We start from the raw sequence: 1,014 nt of genomic DNA on the forward strand, positions 1-1,014 counted from the left end.
GACGCGAAACTATTTCACATGAATGAGAAAATATCCTATGAACATGTGATAAATTACGCACATGTCAACTACATGTGTTGGCAACAAAAAGAAAATTTTACTGAAATTTCGAGAAAATTCTTCTTGCAAAAACATCAGCGTTCAAACCTATGCCCTCAGTTACTACCTGTACGGCGCTTTGGCTCGCCTCAGCAGTTGCCTTCTCCTGCCGATCCAACGCTACTATTACTCCCACCAATTTGCATTCAGGAAATTGCCCCAGCAACTGTACGCTCTCACTAATGGCAGTCCCCGCAGTAATAACATCGTCGATCAACTGAAAACAACAGTGGAGTTTCACCTGTGAGATGTATTTCACAATTCACTTCTCGAAAAACAATTATATTATCGGTGTTCGCGGTAATATATACGTCATGGAGTATTACGCCACTTCGCGTAAAACGGGTGAAACTCCAATGTAGAGCAATTATGAATATGAAGAGAGAATACGAAATTTATAATACAAGTTATATACTTGGTAGAAAACAAGTGTTTTGTCGGTGTTCGCGGAAACATATACGTCTTATAATTTACATGGAGTATTACACCACTTCACGTTAAACGGGTGAAACTCCAGCGAATATTCGTTTCCCGATGATTCATAAAAATGCTCAAAACAGAAATTCACTAAAATTTCCAATTTCAAATAATATATAACGTCCCCCGAAACTGCGCTGCGGTCTAGAAGTAAAAATAACGAAAAAAATTTTTTCTCAATTTTCAGCCCACGACATGAATTCACGGGTAGTCGAGTATTGGGAATTCACTGCTCGAACACTTGAGCTGAAATTCATCAAAACGGAATAAAAAGTTTCAGCCCAGATGGCGCGTGTTGTACGTATGCAACGGAGTTACACCCTAGTGATATGAAAAACACTAGCGAAAAACATATTTCACGACTACTGCATATAGAGGCGCGAATACCGCGTTTTTCACCGAGTTCACGTAAAACGGGTGAAACTCCCATAAACAAGA

At 39.4% G+C, this 1,014-nt stretch overlaps 1 protein-coding gene across 1 annotated transcript; it reads right to left on the reverse strand.

Moving 5' to 3' along the window:
* Positions 1-166: 166 nt before the first annotated feature.
* On the reverse strand, positions 167-316 carry Pmar_PMAR001707 (conserved hypothetical protein; the record flags this gene model as incomplete). The annotated part of the gene is made up of 1 exon (XM_002783913.1): positions 167-316. A coding segment is annotated over one exon (150 nt), but the record flags the coding sequence as incomplete, so codon positions are not given.
* Positions 317-1,014: the final 698 nt, after the last annotated feature.

This window comes from Perkinsus marinus (assembly GCF_000006405.1).
Source record: "Perkinsus marinus ATCC 50983 genomic scaffold scf_1104296935414, whole genome shotgun sequence".
In the NCBI taxonomy this organism is placed as follows: Eukaryota; Perkinsozoa; order Perkinsida; family Perkinsidae; genus Perkinsus; species Perkinsus marinus.